This window comes from Zingiber officinale, chromosome 4A (assembly GCF_018446385.1).
Source record: "Zingiber officinale cultivar Zhangliang chromosome 4A, Zo_v1.1, whole genome shotgun sequence".
Taxonomy (NCBI): domain Eukaryota; kingdom Viridiplantae; phylum Streptophyta; class Magnoliopsida; order Zingiberales; family Zingiberaceae; genus Zingiber; species Zingiber officinale.
Window position 1 is genome coordinate 86,443,164 of NC_055992.1, and position 24,601 is coordinate 86,467,764.

General features: G+C 35.7%; 2 protein-coding genes across 2 annotated transcripts; both read right to left on the reverse strand.

Moving 5' to 3' along the window:
• Positions 1-464: 464 nt before the first annotated feature.
• On the reverse strand, positions 465-14,606 carry LOC121970077 (peroxisome biogenesis factor 10-like). The gene is made up of 11 exons (XM_042520489.1): positions 14,345-14,606; positions 14,224-14,255; positions 13,584-13,673; positions 4,915-5,009; positions 4,635-4,833; positions 4,395-4,464; positions 4,162-4,240; positions 3,882-4,015; positions 1,764-1,861; positions 1,490-1,581; positions 465-997 (listed from the first exon to the last, which is right to left on the reverse strand). Exons 1-11 carry the CDS (start codon positions 14,526-14,528, stop codon positions 895-897), a joined length of 1,176 nt encoding a protein of 391 aa, XP_042376423.1. The 5' UTR covers positions 14,529-14,606; the 3' UTR covers positions 465-894.
• A 619-nt stretch (positions 14,607-15,225) lies between these two features.
• On the reverse strand, positions 15,226-19,854 carry LOC121970078 (proteasome subunit alpha type-6-like). The gene is made up of 9 exons (XM_042520490.1): positions 19,656-19,854; positions 19,408-19,502; positions 19,193-19,274; positions 18,655-18,751; positions 17,682-17,740; positions 17,478-17,560; positions 16,072-16,167; positions 15,623-15,682; positions 15,226-15,501 (listed from the first exon to the last, which is right to left on the reverse strand). Exons 1-9 carry the CDS (start codon positions 19,729-19,731, stop codon positions 15,409-15,411), a joined length of 741 nt encoding a protein of 246 aa, XP_042376424.1. The 5' UTR covers positions 19,732-19,854; the 3' UTR covers positions 15,226-15,408.
• Between the last annotated feature and the right edge of the window lie 4,747 nt (positions 19,855-24,601).

Sequence of the window (24,601 nt, forward strand, 5' to 3'; positions counted from 1 at the left end):
AAAAGATCGAAGGAACAAAGAAATGACAGACAAATCTATCCAACACTAAAATATTATGTTTTTGGAGAGGCCACATTAAATTCTGAAGGTAAATCATATACACATCAAATACCTGTTAATGTCGACATATCCTACTACACTCACTATAGAAATAGCCAAGTGAACAAGATATAAACGATATGAACATTGAGATAAACAGGAGCATAATATTCACCATGTATCAACATCCATAAGAACATCTAAAAAAAAAGAAGATAGTAACATGCATCAAGAATTGGTAAGACTAACTATTGTTTGAACAATAAAATAGAAGAGGAGCCATTATTCCTAGAATAGAATAAAACATTAATAAGAAAATGATTAAGGATACATTGCTCAATGAAAATCACTTTTCTAATTTTATTTTTTAACCGAACATAGAAACATTTCCTAAGAATTCAAAAAGAATGGAGTAATTATTCCTATGAACCAAACAAACCAATGCTCATTGAATCTTATCATAAAATGGAAAAGGAATACACCAATTTAATACAAGGGCCAATGATGAAATCATTGATATACCTATAGAATGAGCGCACTTTCTGTTTGTCAAATGTTATATTACAACAACACTATTCTCCTATTATTACAACTGAATCAAGAATTTGGAAGGTGCATGTAGAAAATTGTAATTGGCACCGTACTAATCTTGTCAATTTGATAGCTACATAGAATCATCAACGGAACCATCCTGTATTTATCTAATCTAAGCCAAAATACAAAACATCTGGATAACTCTGAAATGGTGACTGACCTCCCTTGTTCTGTTTGTTGCCCAGTGCCAGCTTCTATTCTATTGCATGCAAGATTCAATTCTATCTTTCCCACTGTTCGTAGTATGTTAAATTGATGCTATTAAAAGTCAGAATGATACAAGCAAACTAAGCTTGAGTGAGTAATCGAAGTGCGACAGAGAGGGCATTCAAGCTTTTCATTGCACCATTCCATTATGCAATTCCTACAATTGATATAGAACAATGTGAACCACCTGCTTATCAACCATCAAAATGTATAATTTTAGAGTAAATGAAGATTTAATTCTACATGAAGCTAACGGTGGAGACTGACAACTGATCATTGAAGACAGCCATGAAACATGACCGAACTAGTAAAAAAGTGATGTTCTTTCATCGGAGATGATATAAGTTTGCAAACAAGAAAACTAAGATCAACTTATCAAGGAATCATGTTCTCATGCAGTACACAGAAAAACTAAATGCCCATAAGAATTTTGGAAGGCCTTCCAAGAATGAGGCCATTAGACACCAAAAAGAAAGGGGGTGTGCAGGGTATAAAACAACAAAAGAAGGGTTAATTAAAAGTTTTGCTGAACATAGCAATCTATCTCCATCTGGTTCAAATGCTGTCCCAGAAGAAAACTACCATTAGGAAGTTTGAATCAGCTATGCCCTGTCATAGAAATCAGAACCAGAAAAAAATAGAGCAATACCAGCAGAAGACATGACCACAGGGTGTCGCTGTAGGATGTTGGCGTGAACCGAGGCAAAGGGTGCATTTACTTATGCCACCTGATGATTGAGGCTGAAAAAAGGAAACAAGAACATTAATATCTGTTATTTCCATTACTTCCAAGGTGCAACCAGTGTGCACAAATGTTGTTAACCATAAAAATCTTATGACTCTTTTTTTTCACTAATTCAATTACATTGTATTTGACAAAAATACCTCTGAATGAGAAAAGGAATCAGTGATAACAAAAATACCTCTGAATGAGAAAAGGAATCAGTGATAGAACTTCCTTTACTAGCATCAATATCAGGGATCGGATTGCCATCTTCATTCAGAACAGGTAAATCTCTACCTGAAATCATCAATCCATAAATTAAACAGTGATACACAGTTGGACAGATGAATAGTTAAGAAGAAGTTTAGCCCAATTGAACTACAAAACTAGCCTATCTCATCAATTAGTTGCGAGAGAAGACATTCCTTAATGCACTAGCAGAATAACCCAGTAAGAGCTGAAATAATGGCAACAATTGCAAGAGAACAAAAGGAAAAAAATTGGACAAAAGTCAAAAAGGCACCCCTTTTTTTACTGAATCGTCCAAGGGGCGCCCTATATTGATTTTTTATCAAAAGGACGCTCCACCCAGTAAAATGACACAAATGTCGTCCCTCACTATTATCCTATCTTCCACCTAAATCGGGAGCACTGTAGCAACTACAAAATTGTAATTGTAGTAGCTACGATTTTGTAGCTACTACAACATGGAATTTTTTTTTAAGACTAAAATTATTCGAAGGAATTTAAACAACATTTATTTTAGCCTGAAACCAAACTGTAACGAGTGGAAGTTGTAGATTTAGCTTCAATTTGATATATTATACGTCCCATGTTTTAACCCGAGTCAAAAGTTATGACATATGAAAGTTTAGGATTTAACATTCACGTTGTAGCAACTATGAAACCGTAGCTGCTACAACGTGAATGTTAAACCCTAAACTTTGAGAAATCATAACTTTTGACTCAAGCTGAACCACAAGACACAATATATCAAATCGAAACTCGTTTAGAGATCTACAACTAATTACGGGGTGAAACCTAAAACGGCCCGACTTCAAGCTAAAAAAAACGTCATTTAGAACCTTTTTGAAAACTCCGAACAATTTTAATCTTAAATTATTGTTTTCAATATTGTAGCAACTATGGAACCATAGCTGCTATAACCATGTAGCAGCTACGAAACCATAGATGCTACAACGTGCCAATTTAGGTGGGAAAAAATAGGAGAGATATAATAATGAGAATAAGTTGCTACTGTGTAGTAGAGGGTAGTGGGGTAATTGTACATGGGGTGGGGTGTCAAATTAAAATAGAGCGACATCTTGATGATTCCAAAAAAAAGGCGCCCTTTTGACTTTGCCCAAAAAAATTAACACCTTAGAAGTGTGATAGTTCGTCAGTAAAAGTTTTTTTTTTTTATGAATCTAAACATTTTTTTTGTCACGATGGTTTAGTTAACTACTCTAATATTGATTAAATTATTTCATCAAAATAGAATTACAACAAGCATCTATCATGTTTTAATATTTTAAAACATTACTCTCCTAGCTTACATTTGTGTCTTGTTAGTTAGGTTTGCAGAGGTCTTTTATGCCTAATATAAACGCTATTTCTTAAGTTTGTTATTGGTAGGCAGAAAATCTTTGTACAAAAAGATCCGTTAAAAAGATAAATATGAATCTCAAAAATCTCTTTGATCACATGATAGAACTAAATGGCAATTCAATATGCAGAATAAATTTCAATAGGTAAACATTCAACATTGTGTTCACGTGCACAATGAAAGTAGTTATGTGATTCCTGTAGAGATTTTCTGATCATAAATGCTCATGCATTCATAGTAGTCCCTTTCAACACACTACATTCATGATCAAAGCAGGTGTATGACCTTATCCAAGTTCCATTTTCTTCCTATATTTGTACTGATTTGTCCAATCATTGGCAATTTCCATTTGGAATTTGGAAACTAAGCTTTATAGATTTTGTTGATTCTATAATCCAATCAAGAGGAATGAGACCTACAGCTTATTGAACCTAGAAGATGTTGAATATGTTAAAAACAGAAGAATCACTTCCTCAGATTCCCTTGAACTTTTAACTCCATGGAGTTCAGGCATAAAATATGATACATTAACCTTTTTTCCCTCCTGTCAATTGAACCCTTTATGATTCTACACTGTTACAGACAATGCCATACCTTGCAAGAATAAAAAATCAAAACAAGAAACACAAAAGAACAAACAAAAAGAGAGAAGGGTAAAGCCAAGATGGTCTTGACCAGATGACTTTTCAGACAAACTAATCTGAAGTTTACCTGAAAATGATCCATGGGTTCTTGGTGATGGATGATGAACTGAACTTGTTATTGAAGACAAATTACTTCTCCGTAGTCCTTCAGCTCCAAGAATGCATAACTGGATTAGAAGGAATACACCCAAAATTTGATACCTGTAGAGAGCAGGAAAGTATAGTAGGTCCAAATAAAAAACTACAATTACACAGAAGGCTACATATCAAAGAGAACAAAACACAAAGAAGAAAAAAATAGAAAAGTACTGAGCTATGATCAAATGTTATAATTAATGGTTCCATACCCAGGCCTTTGGTTTGATGGCTTCCCAATAAATACATAGCGGATACCTGATGCTCGTTTTGACACATGATAATACAAACCTGAAGAAAAAAATTGCAAAAACAAATAAGCCCTAGAAACAAAGGAAAATGATCCAATGATCCACAACTAAATTAGCAAATAACTATATCATGTCACATATATCGAGATAAAAGAATGCTATTAAGATCTAATCAGTTTATAGTAAAAAATTACCTTCAAAATAAAAGAACATTAGGTTGGTTCGAAGAGCCAACTGTAAAATCTCATGGGCAAGAGGAAGCACCTAAGAGCAAGATGTACAATTAATATGATTTTTTTTTTAATTAAGAGCTGAATCCTTCAACCAATAAGAACCAAAGCAGCATAAAATGCAATATTTTAGAAAATTTTGCTTCTGAAAGAACAGAAATCAATAAAGATACAGCAGATTCTTAGGAGAAATTATTGATATACCAGCGGCCATTTCTGAAGCACCCATAACCATAGGCCATGGATATTTTGTCTCAACTTTGATAAAATGGATGCATGTGTACTTGTTAAAGAAGAACTCCTGGGCACATCAAAACCATAAGCTTGGGTTGGATTGTTGTTCCCAAAAAACTCATTCGAGTTCAATTCTGCCAAAATAATACCACGAGCAGTCATCCTTGAGCTGTAGGATAGTTTTTCATCAGTGACATAAGTAGCCGACAAGACTAATAAGCAAATGCAATAGAAGAGAATTTCAAGACACCTGATTCTTTCTGCAAGATAAGGAATTGCAGTCTGGTAGATTACAAAAAGCATCCTTCTAGCTGGTGTAGGAGGCAAACCATAAGAACTTGCAACCTTGTCATTTGAAAAAAGCAAGTAAGTTTAGGAAAGCATCCATTGTAATGCTACTACATGGCATTTCTATACGAACCAGTCATGCCCAATCCCAAGCCTGGATAAAGGAGGAGGATTGCGTTAAGTTATCGACCAATGTTAAAACTATGACAAATGTTCAATGAATAGATCTATTAAACTATTGTGCTAATGCTAGGTTGTTCCCGGAAAGGAACGTGTTGCAGGGTCCGACTATAACGTCTCAAAAAGAACCGCTACATCTCCAGAACTCAAGTGTAGTGCTAAATATACAAGAATTTGTGTTGCAGGATCTGACTGTAACGTATCGGCAAGAACCGCTACATCTTCATAAGAACTTGGGTATAGTGTTAAATAAGAACAAATATGATAGAAAAATTAATAGTTTAAGATTTGAAACATGGAATATAGGAACTCTCACTAGTAAATCAATGGAGGTAATAGATACGAAGAAAAATTAGTATTGTATGTGTATAAGAGACAAAAATGGATAGGTGAGAAAGCAAAGATGATAGCGAACTCGGGTTTTAAGTTATGGTACACAGGAACAAGTAAAGCAAGAAATAGAGTAGGCGTTGTTGTAGATAGTTCGTTAAAGGATAAAGTTGTAGGAGTAATTAGAAAAGGGGATAGAATTATATCCCTTAAGATAATACTGGCAAAAGAAACTATAAACATAATTAGCGTATATGCACCGCAAGTAGGATTATATGAAGCTATCAAATCAAAGTTTTGGGATATTTAGATGAAGTATTACAAAATATTCCGTTAAATGAAATGATTTTTATAGGAGATGATCTAAATGGACATGTCGTAATGAAAAATGAGGAATATAAGAAGGTACATGGAAGATATAGGTTTGGAACAAGAAATGAAGACGGAAAAACTTCATTAGATTTTGCGATAGCATATGACCTTATATTAACTAATACGTTTTTTAAGAAAAGAGAAAAGCACTTAGTCACGTTCAAAAATGGGAATAATAAATCGCAAATTGACTTTCTTATGGTTAGGCAAAAAAATAGAAAGATTTGTAATGATCGCAAAGTCATCCCAGGAGAAAGCTTAACTACCCAACATAAATTAATAGGGTTGGATATACGTCTCAAGCATAGTATCAATAGAAAGAAAATATATACGATTTCTACAATTAAGTAATGAAAGTTAAAAGATGGGAAGCAAAATATATTTAAGGAGAAGGTAGGTGTACAAGCATTAGGTTAAATATACGGTGATTCTAATACGACATGGGATAAGATGATATCAACGTTGAAAATAGTAGCAAAGAGTGTACTCTGTGAGTTAAAAGGACATGCACTACTAAGTAAGGAATCTTGGTGGTGGAATGAGAAAGTACACGAGAAAGTGAAGGAAAAACGAACTTAAAAGGAATTATATATTTGTAAGAATAAGGAAAACTTAAAAAAATATACAATAGCCAAGAAAGAAGCTAAGAAAGTAGTGAGTGAAGCAAACAATGAAACTTTTGAACGATTATTTCAAAAAGTAAATACAAAAGAAGGGGAAAGAGACATTTATAGAATAGCTATAGTGAGAGAAAGGAAAACAAGAAATTTTAGCAAAAAAAAATGTACTAAAGATGAATGCAAGGTTTAGAATACCATTTCGTGCCGGGCGGCACGGACGATTTTTACCGTTCCGTCGCCCGGCCGAAACCGGCACCCGACACGCAGAAGTTTCGCGTGATGCGCGCAGGCGTGGCGCTGTGCTTTCGGCGCGTGATACGCTCATTGATGCGCGCCAGCACACGCGCGACACTCGCGATCGAATCACAGTGGGAAGCGCGGAGATTGCCGCGGCGAAAGCGTACCACTTTCGCGATAGGCGTCGATGAGGGCGAGGGCCGAGGCCAGATGGGGGCGGCGAGGCGGCGGGAGGCGCGGCGAGACGAGCAGCGACAGAGGTACGCTTTCGCCATCTCGTATGCATCACAGCGCCGCCGAAGGAGGCGCCGGACGCCTCCAGCGCCGCCGGAGGTGTCCGGCGACGCCTTCTGCGCCGCCGGACCCCTGCGATCCGCCGCTGCCGAGCGGCGTGATCGTGGTTGCTGTCGGCGCCCGTGCCCGCGTGCCCTAGGTGAAGAAAATTATATATAATTTAAATTTATAATAATTCCTAAGGTTGGTATGGTATTCCAAACAGGCTTTTCTAAATCCTAATAAAATTTTCTTAATAAAAATTTAAATATATAAAAAGTATATTTTAAAATTAAAATTTTAATTAATATTCTGAAAAATTAAATTTTCAATATTTTAAATCGTATTTAAAAATTTAAAAAAAAATTATAAAAAATCTGTTTAAAATTCTAAAAAAAATTATAAAAAATCTGTTTAAAATTTTAAAAAAATTATAAGAAATCTGATATATATTATAATATTTTTTATTATTTAAAATTTAATTTAATTTTTTAAAAAAAATAATAATAATTCAGATTTATATTTTAATACTCTAAAAAAAATTAATAAATTAAATTTATATTTTGATATTTTTATTATTTTATTTTTTTACAAATAATAATTAATTAATTAATTTGTATAATTATTATATATAAAGTAACATCTTTAATCTTTATGTTAATTTATATATTTATTATAGATAATATTTTTTTTATCTTAGAATTAATTTAAAATTTGGATCCATAAATATTAATTTTTTGTACTTTTGTAATATGTTTAGAAATATTACAAGTTTTTTATTTTAAAAATTTGGATATATTCTTAACGTTATAAAATGATGATCATTACTAGAAATGTGTATTATTCTTAATCTTGTGCAATTCTGATCATTTTTTATAATTTTTTTATAATGCATAGGCAATGACACCCAAACAACAATCTCATGATCCAGGAGACACGCACGTCGATTAGAAAATCAATTCCATTGGCAATGTTTGCATTGCGATATGATTGGACGCGGCGGCGGGGTCACACGCCTAAAACAACATCTTGCTGGTGGATATCCAGATGTTTCTAATTGTCCAAAAGTTTCTCAAGAAGTTCGCCGTGCAATGAAAGAGGAACTTGATGGCAAAAAAGCATTAAAGTATAAACAACAACGAGAGCGTGAACTTGTTGATAGCCGAAGCTCTAAAGAACCAATCTATGATGAAATGGAAGGTCGTGGTGAAGTTCCAAATGACGAAGACTTTTTAGCAGCTCTCAATGCCTCTCGAACTCAATATGACTATGAGCAAAATATGCAACATAGAAGTAGCTCTGGTGCTAGTGGAAGTGGCTCAACTACTGCATCAACATTAGGAAGGAGTGCAAGTGTTCGTATTACTTCAACACAAGGTGGTATTGGTCGTTTTTTTTCTTCTATGGGACGAAGACGTGCAATTGATATTGCTGATATTGATCCACTAGCATTTCCAGACCAAGCTAGCAAGCAGACTAGGATTGATGATGCATATTCAAAAGAGAAGAAGAAATCAATCGGTAAAAGTATTGCTAAATTTTTCCATTTTAATCATATTCCCCCTAATGCAGCAAACAACACATACTACCGTAGCATGGTGTCCAACATCCAAAAATCTGGTCCTGGTATTCAACCTCCGACTGCATATGAAATTGCCGGTCCATATTTAGATGAACAAGTGGAGGAGATCAAGACTTGGATCCTATCATGCAAGAAACAATGGAGCTTATATGGGGTTACGTTGATGTGTGATGGCTGGACAGGACCTACACGGATGAGCATCATCAACTTTCTACTATACTGCAATAGAAAGGTGATATTTCATAAATCTATCGATGCAACTACAGACTATCATGATGCACCCTACATATTTCGTTTGATAGATAATGTAGTTCACGAGATAGGTGCAGAACATATAGTACAGGTGATTACAGATAATGGTGCCAACTTTAAAAGGGCTGGAGAGATATTGGAGCAAAGGTATCAAACATTATTTTGGACACCATGCGCAGCACACTGTATCGATTTGATGATGGCGGATATCGGTAAGCTCGATATAGTGAAGAAGGTAGTGAAAAAAGGTCAATCTTTAACAAAATTCATCTATAATCATCATTGAGTTCATGGATTAATGAGGAAATTTATTGATGGGGAGATTCTGCGACCAGGAGCGACTAGATTTGCCACTCACTTTCTACTGTTAAAATCGTTGAATCAGAAAAAAGTCGGATTAAAGGTCATGTTCTCTTCTGAGGATTGAGAAGCCTCTCGATATTCTAACACGACTGAAGGTAAGGAGGTGCAAAAAACTATTATGTCTGTCAGATTTTGGGACTATATCGCAGATATTCTTATAGCAGTAGAACCATTGTACGTTGTTCTACGTAAAGTTGATATGGACAAGAAGCCACAAATGGACAACGTTTACCGCCTAATTCATGAAGCAAAAGAGGAAATTAAGAGGCGTCTACAATCACCGACCAAGTATCAACATTACATTGATATAATCACTACAAGATGGGATGATCAAATGGGAAAACCTATTCCTTTGGCCGGTACGTATTTTTTAATGATAACGAATTTTTAATATTGTTATTAATAATTATATATGTTTAATTATTATAGGCTATTATCTCAATCCGGCATATCAATATCGTTATAATCTTGACACAAATGATGATTTATTAGTGGCCCTCAGACATGTAATATCAAGACTGCATACAAACAAAGAATCAATTGCTGAGACTATTAATGAAAGTCGATTATTTCGAGAAGCATATGGTTCTTTTAGCGATCCTATTGCAGTTTCATGCAGATATAAAATGGATGCAGGTAAATATAGTAAAAATTATTACTAATTATTGTCAACAAATATAAATAATTATTTTAATTTTGTTTTTATTTATCTTACAATTGAGTGGTGGTTACAATATGGAGGATCACCCAAATTTAAAATGATTGCAAGTACGAATTCTCTCACAGACATCTTCAAGCGGTTGTGAAAGAAATGCGTCAACTTTCTCTCATTCATACAAAAGTACGAAATCGTCTTTCTTATCGTCGCTTGGAGAAGATGGTCTACGCTCATTATAATATGTGTCTTCAACTAAGAGCAATAACAAAAGAGAATGAAGAACAGGAGTCCGGTGATGTAGACCCATTTGATATTGGATTTGTCCAAACCGAGAATGATCCAATGATGGATTGGTGGAGCGCCGTTGAGGCTGAGAATCCATTACTTGATGAAGCAGGAGACCCACCACGACCATCTCAATTTCTTACTAACAGATTGAAAAATACAAGCTAGAGGAGATATCTGCGAGGAAGAAGATGATGAAGCTTTTGATCAAGAATTTCGATTTTCTGGATCTCGGTCTAGGCGTTCTCAAACATCACAAACCCAACCAAAGTCCATAGATAAAGGCAAAGGCAAAGCTCTTGCAATTTTTACTAAAAAGAAAGAAAAAGGTAAACCTCCTGCTTTTACTGGAAGGGGTCCATTGAGCATTAGAGAAAATCCACTCGATGCAATTGATGAGCAAGAACATAATGACAGTGATGAAACTTCATCACCTTCAGACACTGTAGTCCGACAAGAAGTTCGAAATGAGGATAGTGATGTTGATAGCAGTGCAAGTACTCATAGAAGTGATGACAGTGGTGACGCATCTAGTGGTAAAAATTATGTTCCCCCTACTCTAGCACCGGAGCCATGGACATGTGAGATAGATTACACACATGCAACTCAAGATGATGATCATGGAGCTAGAAGTAACCCTATTCAATATCAGCGTCGATATAAGGGTGACAAACAAAAGAAAACTCATAATTATCGAGATATGCGGGAGAGTTTAACTGAGATTGATTCTGGTCGAAGTTCATCATACTCGCAACCTTCTTATTATAACTCTGATGCATCATATGGTGATTCGTCATACCAGAGCTCGGGGACGTATGCTTATCCTTATCCTGTGCCTGTGCCTGTGCCTGTGCCTGTACCTGTACCCGTTCCGATTTCAATGGTGCCAGTTCAAATCCAACATCCAGTGATGAATCGAGACACGCTGATGAACATGTGGAGAAATCAATATCAATATTGCATGTCATGGGATGCTTATTTAATCTGGTCATTGGAAAACTATGGAGTTGACCTAAACAGAATGTCGCAAGAACCAATGCTTCCATCTGATTCACGCCACTCCTTTTGGTATTAATAAAATAACATATTATGATGTATCAATTTTAATTCAAGTTATTCATAGATCAACTTTTTTTTAAAGAAAATTATATTTAATTATTTTTTCTAACCATATTAAATTGTTCAATAATTGAAAATTTATATAAAATTAATATACAACTTATTTGTAAATTATACACAATAAACATATTTATCTAATAATTACTATATATAAATACCGAAATAGTATCGGCACGGCACGATACGATACCGAAACCGTATCGTTCCGGTCCGGGACCGAAACCTCAGCACGGGTCGAGATTTTAAACCTTGGATGAATGTAATAGGGTATTAGTAAACGATGGAGAAATAAAAGAGCGGTGGAAGAGGTATTTTCATCAACTTTTTAATGAAGGTTTAAATGACCAATTTAACTTAGGTAATTTAAATAAGTCAAATGAGAGTAGAAATTTAAATTTTTATTGTAAAATTCAAACTTTAAAAGTAGAACAAGCTTTAAATGGGATGCACAATAAAAAAGTTATTAAACCAAATGATATTCCGATAAAAGTATGAAAGTGCATAGGGAAACTAGATATTGAATGACTTATAAAATTATTTAACATGATATTGAAAATGAAAAAAATGTCTGATCAATAGAGGATAAGTACTCTAGCTTTCTTATATAAGAAGGAGAAAGACGTACAAAATTATGTAAACTATAGGGGTATTAAATTAATAAGTCATACCATGAAACTTTGGAAAAAAAAATAATAGAAAAAAACTAAGGAGACCACGGTGATTGAAAATCAATTTGGGTTCTTGCTTGAAAGATCAACAATAGAAGCTATACATCTTCTTAAACAACTAATTGAAAAATATCAGAAGTAAAAAACAAGATCTACACATGGTATTCATTGACTTAGAAAAAACTTATGATAGAGCCCAAAGAGAAATTATATGGAGAATTCTAGAAAAGAGAGGTATTAGCGTAATATATATTTAACTAATTAAGGATACATACGAGGATATAACGATCAGAGTAAAGACTTCAGTTGGAGTAACTGAAACATTTCCAATAAAGATAGGTTACATCAAGGATCAGCTCTAAGTCCCTATCTTTTTATACTAATTGTGGATGAACTCACTGCACACATTCAGTACTATGTGCATGTTGTATGCAAATGATATTATTTTGATAGATGAAACACGTGAAAGAGTAAATGCTAAACTAGAATCTTGACGGGAAATACTAGAAGAGAAAGATTTTAGCCTTAGTAGAATAAAGACAGAATATATGGAATTTAAATTTTGTAATATTAGACGCAATGAAACAATTGTTACATAGGAGATGACGAGTTATCCGGAACCAAGAGGTTTAAATATTTATGATCATTTTTGTAAAATAATGAAGGAATTGAGAGAGATGTCTTAGAGAAGAGCATCGAGTGTTTCATGTGACCATAAAATAACTCTAAAACTTAAAGAAAAGTTTTACAAAACTGCAGTTAGACCTACTATATTATATGGAGCTGAATGATGGGTTATGACTCGAGCACATAAACAGAAGATATGAGTTGCAAAGATGAGAATGTTAAGATGGATGTGTGGACATACGAGGATCAGAGAAAAAATCGGAGTTGCATCTATTAAGGGAAAATTCCAAAAGACATGTTTAAGATGATACAGGCATGTACTTAGACGACTAATAAATGCTCCAGTTAGACGATGTGAAACTTTGACAAACACACATATAAACAAGAAAGAGGAAAACCAAAAAAGTCTTGATTAGCAACAATAAAACAAGATAAAATTTATTTAAGTATAGATGATAATATATTAAGAGATAGAGTGCGTAAAAGGATCTGTATAGCCGACCCCACCTAGTGGGATAAATCTTGGTTATTGTTATTGTAGTAGTATTTGAATGTCAAGTTGTTAGAGCTCAAGAGGGAGCACAATCCAATCCAAATACTAGGCACTTAGGTAGGGGTCCACCAGTATTAACCCAAACTATAAGAATTCTTATTCATAGACATGGGATTGATGTTAGAGTTTATCCTCTCATTCTAACTTTCTACTCTCTTTAGCATGCCCCCTCAAGCCCAACATCATTAGAAGTGATGAACTAACTCTGATACAATGTTAAAGTCCAAGAGTGATCTCAATCCAACAACAAATAATAAAGCACTTAGGTGAGGCCCTCCGTAGTATTTAAGGATATTATGAGAATCCTTGGTTGGAGATGTAGGATTGAGGGGTGGAGTTTTTTCTCTCCTTCTCACCTTCTACTCTCTTTAACACGAGAAATGACTGATAAGTGTATGCAAGGTCACCAACAAGGACCACAAGGAAATCAGCCAAGTAATGATATAAATATCAACAATGTACCAAACAATCCAAAAGAAAATAACATCTAATGTATCAAAGAAATTATTAACCTGGCAAATATCACAGTATTCTTCTCCCAAAGTCTGCTGTCCAGAACCAGTTGTCAATACGTAGTAAAGTGTCTGCCCTAATAGCTTTATCTGTAGAATATTGAGCAAATACAAGCAACTGAATATTTAGCATAAACAAATGTACACGGCGCAAAGAGCAGTGTTAAATAATGTAAAAAAAACGAAAAGGATACAATGTTATCTTCCAAAGAAACACTTAATCATGTAGTTCAATGACTGATTCAAGCCTCGTGTCAGTATCCTGAGAATAAGAAAGAGGGGTTTGTTGCCCTATACAATCATATGTTGATCACTGATACTATTTCTTCAACACTAGAACCAACTCAATAATACTATCACTCAATTACTTCTAGTTGGCTTGAGCATTTAAGGTGTTTAGCAGACTGCACGATTGTAAAATGATCAGACGCATTTTGGTAGCACTTATTTTTCTCTAAAAATGACACAATCGTATACAATAGAGGAAGTGAAGTTGAATCATATTAAAATCATTCACTCGATTCACACTACTCAAAGGGCATTGCTCACTACCTGTTAGGAATCAAATGACTAATAGAGACATAACCACATCAAACTTAGGAGAAGAACAAAAGAACTATCTTTTAATAACGAGGCCTACCTCGCTTTGATATGCAACAGCAACCCTCGTGCCTAAACAGAAACAACCACACAAATGAGCATCCATAGGCTATATAATGAGCAAAATCGAACCATAATGAGAGGGGGAGGAGAAATATGACCGAAGAGATGTCGGAAGGCGTCCCGGCAGGCATCATGGACGTACGCGGCGTAGTTGTCGTCCTTCTCGGCAGCGCGCATGATCTCCGGCTGCGCCGCTGGAGGGAACCGCCTTTCCCGCAACCCTTCCGTCGCCGGCCGGAAGCTCGGGCCGGCCTCTCCGCCGCCGCTCCTCTCCCCTCCCATGCCGCGCTCGCTCCTTGACCTTATGCTTGGCTTCGGATCGGCAAGAACAAACTAAAATGATAAAGGGGACTTCGATCAAATATAATTGATCGGATTGTCAGACACATAGTTGTATAAATTAAACCGAACCGGATCATGAACCACTAGGTCGACTAATGGAACCGAATGCATAGTCGTACAACTAGACTGTGACCGGACCAAATGTGATAACCCCGCTATATAAATCTGCGCCAATCTATGGGGGTAAAATGGACCTGCAAGATTAGTCGTACAACTTAAAGTGGACCGGATTTAAGCTCAATTAGTTGAACTGGACCGGATCGTTGGTTCAGTAGTCTAATAGATTAATTAGTCGAACCTCATACTCATAGTTAAAATGATATGTTTATATAACTTAAACTAGATATAACTAGTCTAATTTTAGTTAAACTAATGATTGTACGGTTAATATGCCATTTATACGATGTTAAATTTCAAATAATTGTTAAATGCATGATGCCCTTTATACTCGTAATAAACATATTCCATCATGTCACAACTGGCGTCATCAAACTCATCGCTACCGTTCATCAGACCGAAGTCGGACGGTTCCAATTAACGGAACTCATGACGCAGCAAGACCTTGTCATGAGCACATTAGTGAGAGACATAAATTTCCAGTGATCCACCATCATCATTCATGGAAAACTCCATGACCTTCAAGAAAAAGATCTAAATTTTCAATCAAAACGTTCTTACAAAAGCGATGTAAAGTTGTCAAAACCTCAGAAATGTTATGATCCTGGAACAAAGGATTTTAAACTTGTCTGATAGTTGCAACTAATTCATTATGAACGCTGTGCCAAAAGTTTAAAACAAGGAATCTGAAACTGAGTTTCTATCAATCGCGTTCGCTGATTGCTGTTAGATGTTCCTCGATCTCCTCTGTCGATAACACTCTAAATGTTGGATCTTCTGTCCTCACAACTCCCACCTAGTATATAAGCATTTATAATCACAGAAAATTTTAAAGGACAGATAACTATTAATTGTGACTACATACGTTCTCAAATCTTATGAGAAAATAGAGTCTCAAGACTAAAATAAGAGATTACCTCTATCTCTGTAGCTTTGAAATCCTCTTGCAGAACTGACTGCAAAGCAGATATTGCAGTCTAGACAAAAACAAGTCAAGAAAACATCATTTCACAAATATTTTACCTAATGATAACCAATCATTGAATGAGAAAAGGGTGTAAAGGTTACTAATTAACTAGAGTACTATGCTTGTCAAAAATTATGAGAGAATAGGGTAGGATTATTAAAACAAACAAATTATTTTTATTCTAATAATATATAAGCAACAATTTCGGAAGAATAGACTTGCTAACTAGTTCTAAGCCACTAAACATGATTTGGATATCGCAGTGTCCTAAAACTTGTTAAGTGAGAAAGTAACTTGTTAAGCAAGAGAGTATTCGTGCAATCCTACATAAAAGGAGAATGTGAGTTACTTGAACCAAGTGTCATACGATACTAACAACAATATATCTTATGGGCATACCTGCACTGTTTCCTCGTATGAGAATACAGGATCATTCTTCATTTTCTTTTCCAAGAAGTTGATCGCTTCTTGTTCTTTCAGGCCAGCACTTGTTGCCTAGAATTAAAATCGTGAAAGAGTATAAAAATCAGTAAGCTACAACTGCATTTACAAAAAAAGGATACTCTAGTTATACAACAATGTGTCGCAATAATAGATGGAACTAAAAGATGAGAGGTATAAAAACTTAATACACTTTTCCTTTAAGATAAAAGCTCCATTAGGTGTGTACGAGTTATTTCACATTGGACAAGAAATACCATATCAAGCTGAGCAAATGTTTTGACAAGGAGACTTCCCCTTATACTGCATATAGAGTCATTGTATATTGGAGTAACAAGACCCACCTAGATGAGAGAACCGACTAAGTAACTTTAGACTAAATCACTGGTCCAAAATACAAGCTCAATTAAAAAACACATGAGCTCAAGCAAAGATAATAATTCCCTCATTTAGGCCTATAAACCTCTTCCATTGGCTCACAACTGTTTGTGCGAAACTAATTAGGAATAGCCAAATTAAGGATTCTGTCTACATCAAAACCTATACTCTAACACATACTTTATATTTGTTCATAATTGATGGTGTCCAGGACCAGATGATGCTCTGTCATCACAGAGGCAATGTTTTCTGGACACCTCACCGTGCTTAGCATTTAATCTTTTCTTAAGAACTAACCTATTATTGATAAGTCCAACTAGCAGCCTGCCCAAAGTGATTAACCCAAGGTTACAACACTCAGCCTATGAACTTCATAACTTGCAACTTCCCATATTATTCAACTCCATAATTTAAGGAATCATTATCATGATAGTTTGAAAAGGGATAATAACAATAACATCTATTATTAACAATTATGTTGATGGCAACTCAATAGTTAGTGCCTCAAGAGTCAGCAAAAGGAACATAGAACTAGCTGTAAAATTAAACAGTTAACAGTTGACTGAAGAACGTATGTCAATCATCAATAAGAACATAAATTGGAATGCAGGGCATACATACTCATTGTATAGACTTAAATGGATAACCTAATTAGCAAGTGCACCGGTTTATTTTTATCTTCCCTAGTAATTGAGGTTGAGTTATATGCTTTGCTTTTCTAACTACTCATTAAAAGAAACCTAAAAGTAGCAACAGATATCATTAAAGAAAACTAGAACTAGCCATATTCATCTTAGTAACAATCGTTTATACAGCTCAATTGGATTCTTTAGTAATAGCATGGTTCCATTTATCATCTTCCGGATTATGTTTCATATACTACAATTGTGATTATTTTTCAGAAAGAATCCACTCGAGTGGCATAATACCTGAGATTACTAAGACATAAAAGCAAGTAAAACAAATGTATTTCATATTTTGCATACCTTGTGCCCAAAGAAATGGCCAGCTGGATCGCATTTGAAGAGTTGGGCTCCCTTCTCCTCATCAATACCCAAGATCATTGCAACTTCAATGAAACAACATAGTATGAGAGACAGAGAGAGGCAGTTTAAATCTAGAAGAAGGCTCCACCTATTTCCATTCTTCTAGGAATTTCGCAATCTTAAAGATATCAACAAGAATCTAACCTATTCCAAGAGGCCTCATATAGGCATGCTGGGTATATATCTGCGATTTATCTGCTACCCTGGGCATTCATGTCAGACAGAATATTAAGTTACTAAAAGAGACGAAAAATGTGTATTCGAAATGCAAAGGTAGTTATCTATAAAATGCTTAATGAACATGCTATTGACCTGCTACACACCAGAAATTTAAATAGTTGGAGTATGATCCATATAGCTCAGGTAAGTCACAAGATCAAATTCCAAATGTAAGGTCTCTTGAAATCTAAATCCAGTAGAAGTCAAAATGGACAGCCATTTCTTAACTAGAAAAGGAGATCTACATAACATGGTTGATCAAATATCAATGTCTTGATAGTAAATTTCACTATGGGGCAAGAATAGAAAGCCAATTTGCCCCCACAGGCTGGCACAGTTAGTACTTGCATGTGGTGTTGTTTCAATAGGTCATGGGGTTTATTCCCAGTGTGTGCGAAATGCATCACAAGTCACCTGACTCCCATGCAAAGGGCCACTGCTAGGCGAAGCCCTCGTGATTTACCTCCTTCCAAATCGCATGGGGCAGTCCTGGAGGGCCCCAGGGTGAAGGTTAACACCTTTTGTTGCAATAAGAATTGAAAGCCAATTTTCCTAATCTTGAGAGTTGCATAAAACTAGCACATTTAATTCTCCATAGAAATTGAGCATTAACCTATGCCATAAAATATTGAAACAACAAATATTGGCATCGTGCAAGCAAAAGAACTAGCATTCACTATATCCTAACAGCAATATTTCAAAAACTGAGTGTTATAACCTTCAAATTGATACAAGTTTGGAATTGGGTGTCTAGAGATTAGACGAAATGGAAAAAGCTAATATAGTCTTTAAACAAGTTTAATTGGACAAAATTAGTGCAGTTGTTTACATGCATAAACCAATAATGTACAATGATTAACACCATACAAGTCTACAAGTAGGGAGAGCGTGTTTGTACCATTTGGACAATACATCTACAGGCATCTCATATCCCCATTTGAAACGAAATTCTGCTGCTTCATTCCTCGCTTGTTGGACCAAGGATCTTGCATCAGCTACAAAAGAAGTGGTAAAAGACTAAAAGTTAATCATGTTGAATATATATATCATATATGCATTTCAATATTCAACACAAAAAATATGGTTTAACATTTCTTATGACGTTTGGGTATTCTATCACAAATCAAAAGATGCATCTGTCCTAATATGCAATATTGCATCCAAGATAATTCTACACAAAATTGTCCAAAAAAAACACTTTCAAGAAAACTATGAACAAGGATAGTAGTAATACATTGCATAGGCAATATGGTTGATGAATAAATACATCTACGTGTGCTATTGATTTGGCATGAGGCAGAAAACAAAGATGTTCCATGAGGTTAAGCTCGCATAATTTTAAAAATATCAACCACCTCACTATCCACAGTGATTGAGAGCATAAAAAAGTCAAAACTGTTAAGGCCATAATTCTAGGAGGAATACAGATGAACAACCTGTCATCCCCGTGGCTAAGAGTCCAAGGCACTTTGTAATGGGAAAGAGATGTGTGACACTAGTCTGGTCCAAGAGCTTGTCCTGCATCAATATTTCCACCAGAAATACTAGGTTACACAATCAACATGAAAAGCATTCCACACCACCAAAGAAAATGAAAAGCTAGAGCGCGTCTTAGAATGATATTAAAGTAGCATGTAGGAGTTATACTCACAGGAACCTTCTTCTGGGTGACAACGCACACCGAATCCTTTCCACGTACTCCAATTGACGTGATCCCGGACGCCTTGACGGCCTTAAACGCATATTCTGCCCGAATCAAAGAAAACGCCACTTACAGCTAAAATCAAACCTAGATCGGGCGTTTCCTTGCGGACATCAATGCCTCGAGCATGATCCACACTGGGGATACCTAAAGATCAAATCTTTCAGTGTGTAGGAATCAAGGAGCCTAAGGCTTACCGACTTGGTAGAGACGGCCTTCCGGGGAGAAGATAGTAATGTGGCGATCGTAGCCGGCTCCAGTTCCGCGACTCATTGCGTTCTCTCGATCTCGTATCGATTCCTAGTGTTCCTCTGCGAGCGCGTTGGAGATCGGAGTACTAGGTTTTCATGGGAGAGGGAAGAGAGTTCGCAGCCCGTCCTGCAAGAAATATGCTCTTTTGCAATTAGATCCTTCTCGATTTATTCTTTTGCAAATAAAGCCCTTTTCTACTCACAAGTTGAAAATATATGGTATAAAAGTAAATTCGCTCGTCAGCACTCCCATCAACCCATCTTAGATTAACACGAAGGAGATAATTTACTGTAGCTATTAACTATTAGTACATATAGCTAAGGTATAAAAAAAACAGACATATTCAAACACATTAAATTTCGATACAAGCTCAAAATATGAATCATACTTAGCTTGACACGAACCCTAAACGAGTATGCTATGTTTGGCATCTTAAAATTGGCTGGGGCCACAGGTAATGTAGGGTTCCATATGAAACTGATTCATGCCCAACCCATTTTTTCTATATCAGATCAAGTCCCACGGCAAAAAATAGAGCCTAATGAGTTGATATTGTGTTCAGATCAAATGGGTAAGTGTTTGGCACGAGCATAGATCAAATTTTAGCCCAATTAGATTAAACTTAACTCAGTTGTCTTCTACCTGACTCAACTCATGCCCATTGAGCGTAAAATTTATTTTAGTATTCTACTCAAACATTTTTATTTGATCATGTTTTTTTTTGATAATTTTAATTCTTGCGATACGATTAATCTGGAAGGTAATCGATATGATCCTAAGGCCACAAAGGGGACCCAACCTTACTAACTAGTAGTTCAAACACTATCAGCGTTCAAAAATGCTCAGTGTGAAATTCGAACTCTTGTTATATAGGAATGAACCCTAATACTTTACCATCACATGGTGTTTATGAGATTATGAAGTTGATCGTGTATTTGAAATTATGAAGATTGAGTTGATTAATATTTGGATAGGATGAATTATAGTTAAAAAGATTATTACGTTCACTTTAATCATTCCTCACAATCCATCCTTGGATTTTGTGAAAAGAGGTAATTCATAGGGTTAACTTATAGTCGACTATTAAATAGCTAGGGAGTTAGAAGAGTTTTTCCTCAAATGCGCTTATCGAAATTAATTTCTATCTTATTATAGTAAATATATTATCCTCTAGCTAGCTAATTGGGTCAATATTTGATGAAGAACTTTATGGAACGAATGAGATTTGTGATTCAAACTCGAAGATAGTCATCGAGATTAAAAAACATCTTTGGACGCTCATATTGGCGGTTGTAATTTTGAATTTGTATCAGATAGATTGATTTATATTCATGATATTTAACTTTTAGGTAAAATTTGTTTTAAAAAATGTTCGAAAAGTTATATCAATGCTTAAACTTATCCTCAATTATTGGATGATTAAACATATTGAGATGAATTAAGATCCGCCTTTAGAAGAAGATGACTAAAAATTTATGATTGATCGACCAACTTCCTCATTCAAACAAGCTAGTTGACCTGCCTTAATTATTCATCCGCCAAATAATTAGCTAGCTAGCTATAATTAATAATGTTCGATTCTCCAACGACAAAAAAATGAAAGTTAATGGCTAACCCAAATTAGTTTGTACTCCACCAAGGTATCGAAATACTAACATTTCCATGAATATTTTGGCATCAAACTCATAAGTGCCAAAAGAAACACTTGAAGATTTGGTTTCTTTTTCTAAAATAAAAGTGTGTTTTGTTGGATCTGGTGGTGATGGTATAATCTGAACATAGACAGAATGATGATATAATACTACTTTGGTGAAATTGAGATTAGAGTTAGACTATATCTTTTTAAAACGAATTTACCCCGCACACAATGTTCATGGAACACGACAATCATCTTCCAAAATACAATAACTTTATCTTACAATAGTAGTTGATATGGGATGTTAAATGAGAACTTCGAACTAACGTGGAAGGTGAAGTCAAGGTGAGCTGGAGGTCCAAGTCAAGGAAATTAAGGTGACGATCAAAGGGTCATCCTTGGGTAGAACTCAACCACTTATCCAGTACTAAGGCCCCTAATTCAAGGACAGTGGATCCTACCTGAGGAACGAGTGTCCCAGTCCCAAGTACAGTTAATGACCCGACTGGATATGAACAGCTCGAGATATTACTTCAGTGATTAGGGACCAGTCCCTAGTAATGAAGACACTCAACCGAAAGGTTGGTCTGGTCCTTGGGAACTTAGTTCTCCATTCTCTAGAAGACGAGCAACCATGTATACAGCAGGATGACCATAAATTCGTCTGAGCTTAAGGGACTCGCTCATATGATTTCACTTAGATCTCCATATTTCCAGCATATATTTGAGCGACCCTAATAATCAGACGGTATTTCATTCAAATTTCTAGACTCGTAGCATATATTCAAGCGATCATAATAACCGGATGGTATTTCACTCAGACCTCTAGACTCCCAGTATATATTCGAGCGGCCCTAAAGAATAGGACGGTATCTCACTCAGATCTCCAGACATGCATCATATATTCAAGTGATTGTAAGGACAGAGCGGTATCTCACTCAGATCTCCAAACTCTCAGCATATATTCGAGCGACCCTAATAATCGAACGATGTTTCACTCAAGTCTATGGCATTACCACACGTGTATATAGCAGTGAAGTGCAGAGTGCAGGCCAGCCTTATAAAACTCAAAGTTCCATTTATTATTTGCTCGAGTAGGTCAACGCTCGGTCGAGATATGCCTAGGGAACAACATTGCCAGAGAATCCTAATAACTTGTCAGAAAATAACAATCGTCTGTTAGACAATATTCTTCTAAGATAATGCAGGTTCAAGGAACTTTCCTCAGAGGCGATTATGCTTCACCTTAGCTGATAATGTATGACCACATATTCCTTCAACTGCTTCATTAATGGCATTAGTTACAAAAAGGTACATATGGGTAGCAGAAGATTCCTCAGACTGACTATACACATTTCAGGACACATATACTTCGTTGCTCAACAACTTCTGGCACCCGACATTCTCTATCATCTCATGATCGGGGAGGTTATAGAGGTGATATATAAACAGGGGGTCCTCTCCGATGGCAAGGCACACACACTTCATTACACTAAGCGTGCATCTTGTTGTTCATTACTATTGTTCTACTTCCCGCCCAGGTAATATATTAACTTGAGCGTCAGAGGGCCTTGCTAGAGACCCCTTCCCTAGTTTTTGGTATTGATGTTCTGTTGGCTCGTTTAAGTGTGTGTAGAGAGCTTAGCGCATCAGTCAAGAGTCTTCGATCCAATCCAGAGGTCTTCATCTGGTCAAAGTAGTAGCCACCTACCCAACGCGTCATCTTCAGCTTTGAGACTGGATCAATAACATTACAAATCACAAGACCTCTGAATCGAAGAAGTTTCTCAAACTCTCCAAATGCAAGTATATAATGCAATGATTACTTTAGTTTGAAATGGAATGAATGAATGAGAATACAAGAGATCTTATTTATACCAAATGATGGGGTAAAATAATCTCTTTGATCAATTAGATCTCATCTATTCAACTTGAATTGATGAGTGATCTAGATTCCTTCCCTTCCCAAGAGACATGATGCATTTTCATTTAGATGCCTTTCTTTTTTAAATTAATGGTTCAGATTGAGCAATTCAAAGGGGCACTTATACATTCTCATTTGGATGATTCTAATTTGTCCATCTTAAACCGACGATTAAGTCATGTTAGTAATCCATGTGATTTCTTATTCACATACTAATTGGTTCAAAACCAATTTTCCAACAAGTTTTTTCATATATATCAATAGCCTCCATTGTTCGAGTTAGGTAGACTTATCCTCTATTTGGATGGGATGAGGAGAGGTCCATTAATGAAAAGGGAAGAGAAGGGAATGGTGGATAACTTCCTTACAACTCAAATCGAGGTGTAAAGAAATAGATTATTTGAGAGATAAGGGAGGGGTAAAAGTTCTCCTTCCCTTCCCTTATCTTCTTCATAAATAAAATTAAAAGTTATCTTCCCTTTACTTATCTTACCCTCATGTCCTCCAAACAGAACGTTAATCATGAAGAAAACTTATTCGAACACTACAACAAAAATCCTCATAGACATCGGTGGAACAACAACAGTTTTAAGCAAAAATCGATGTCTTTGAGTATTTTACACCGGTTTTTCTAAAAACCGGTGTCTATGAGCGCAGATTTTCGCTCATAGACATCGGTTTTTTAGCCGATGTCTATGAGCGCCCTTTTTTTCGTTAATAGACACCGATTTTAACAGCGATTTTTTAAAACCCGATGTCTATGCACCAAAATAAAATAATATAATTTTTCCACCAATACTTAGCCAAAATTTACAACACTTCACTCTTCCCTCCAAACCTAAACTTATATCGCGCCGTCCACCGTATACTGTCGCGACGCCACCACCACTTTCCTCCTTGCCTCATCTCCCTCTTCCCCTTCCTAGATCTACGAAAGATGGCATCTTTTTCGTGGACGAAGGAGCACTACAAGAAAAAAGCCTAACAACAACGGTTTTTCACCGTTGTCGTAGCCCATTTTGAACTGTTGTTAAAGGTCGTGTTGTTAAAAGGGGTGCCCAAAGACAACAGTTTTTAACCGTTGTCTTTGAAGGCAAAGACAACATTTTTACAACGGTGAAAAACTGTTGTCTTTTCCTTCAAAGACAACAGTTTTTCACCGTTGTCTTTGAGCGTCTGCCTTTAACAACAGGGTCTTCAACAACAGTTTTAAACTATCTACGACAACGGTGAAAAACCGTTGTCTTTTTTAGATAAAAAATAAAAAAAATTAATACACAATTTTCTAATATTATAAATCATTCAAAATATTAAATTTCAAAATAAAATTT